Source organism: Primulina huaijiensis, chromosome 9 (genome assembly GCF_012295235.1).
Source record: "Primulina huaijiensis isolate GDHJ02 chromosome 9, ASM1229523v2, whole genome shotgun sequence".
Taxonomy (NCBI): Eukaryota; Viridiplantae; Streptophyta; class Magnoliopsida; order Lamiales; family Gesneriaceae; genus Primulina; species Primulina huaijiensis.
The window spans coordinates 17,660,797-17,662,415 of NC_133314.1; the positions used below are offsets into that span (position 1 = coordinate 17,660,797).

At 37.3% G+C, this 1,619-nt stretch overlaps 1 protein-coding gene across 1 annotated transcript; it reads right to left on the bottom strand.

The window, feature by feature from the left end:
* Nucleotides 1–207: 207 nt before the first annotated feature.
* LOC140985405 (zinc-finger homeodomain protein 4-like) lies at nt 208–1,226 on the bottom strand. Its single transcript, XM_073453259.1, has one exon. The coding sequence runs from the start codon at nt 1,193–1,195 to the stop codon at nt 368–370; it is 828 nt and encodes a 275-aa protein (XP_073309360.1). The 5' UTR covers nt 1,196–1,226; the 3' UTR covers nt 208–367.
* Between the last annotated feature and the right edge of the window lie 393 nt (nt 1,227–1,619).

The window sequence follows — 1,619 nt, forward strand, 5'->3', positions numbered from 1 at the left end:
TATAAAATAAAATAGAATTTTAACATGCAATTATTTCCAGGATATCTTGGTAGTTTTTACTTGTATTTTTTTAAGGTCTTTTACACTGATTTCACAGTATCCCGAAAGGGAGTTAGTCCAAATAAACTATTCCGAAAGGCACCTGCAGCATTTCAAGAAACGCAAGTTTTACACACTTCAAAAGGCTAAGGTACTTTCAAACAAAAATTCACTTATATGTTGATAAACATGATAAAATATGAAAAATAAGTAGAGAAAACTTAAAAAAGAACAAGATGGGCACAAGTCGGAAGAAACTCGCTCTAAACTTGTTATGCTTATATGATGAACTAAATACTAATGAATTAATTGGTCTCTGAAACTTGGTTTAGTTCTGATCATTGGGTTGGTTATTCTTCTTGGCAAAACTATGCTTGTTGTTGTGCATCCAAACCCTTAGTACTCTTCTCTTCACTCCGACTTCTTGGCAGAAGCTTTGAACGACAGATTCTTCCAGCTTCTGTATTTTCCACCCAACTCCCTCCGCAAAATCCTGCATTTTCTCCTTCTGTTCTTGGGTAAACTTTGTTCTGAACCTCTTCTTCACCACTTGATTTGGCCTGGCCGCCGCCACCCCGCAGGGCTCCTCCTGCTCATCCGACTCTGAAGGGATGACAGCATCTCCCATTCGATGCGGTACCCGTGCCAAATTTCTTGATGGAACCAGTGTTCCAGCTTGATACTCCAACGCATTTCTGTCCAAGAATTCCTGATTCTGATGCCCCACGAAGAGCAAATTTCTCCCAACTCTTGGATTATACTCATTATCTTGGCAGTGACAATTTTCGGAAGAGGGTTGATCATCTGCATCAATTTCTTTTCTGTGGAAGTTTCTGTGACACTGGCAAGCTGAACAAGAGAGAGCTTCGATAGTGCCTTCTTCTCCATCGGGCAAGAATTCGCCACATCCATCAGTTGCATTTCCTCCCACGCCTATGGCCTGGTTTTTCATACATTCTCTGTACTCGATAGTTACCATTTTCTTGAAGTTGTGATCAAAAGTGTATGCCATGTTTGGGTTATCTGAATGGATAATTTGAGGGCAAGAATAAGCTGGGATTACTATATTGTGATTATGGGATGTGGGAATATGATGTATCATGCGAGTGTTAAGTGGAACTGGCATTTCATCTTCTTGATTTGGGACTTGAGCCATTTTCTTGCTCTTTGCTAGTATCTCTTTCTATATATATATATATATATATGTATTAAGGTCTAAAACATACATAAGATCATCTGAGAAAACAAATTTGAAAACTTGTCTGAAGCATTATGGGGTTAAGAAATTAAACATATAAAACGTGGAGTACTGATGAAGAAGGGTATACAGAAAAGGGATAGGGTTTTGCTGGTTGGTTTGAGCTAACGACAAATGGTACCGAAGGGGCTTTCCTATGTACGATGTATTAGCATGTGCCTAATTTTTTTGGTTGGTGATATATATTTTATACTTAAATACTGAACTCCGGACACACGTTTTTGAAACAATATTTATTATTACTAATAAATTTTTCACGCGTTATTCAAGTATTTCAGACATGCATTTATATTATACTATAATATTAAGTTAATATAATGTA

What these genes read in the sequence shown, in the direction of transcription:
- LOC140985405 (XM_073453259.1), bottom strand. Translation starts at nt 1,195, where the DNA reads ATGGCTCAAGTCCCAAATCAAGAAGATGAAATGCCAGTTCCACTTAAC.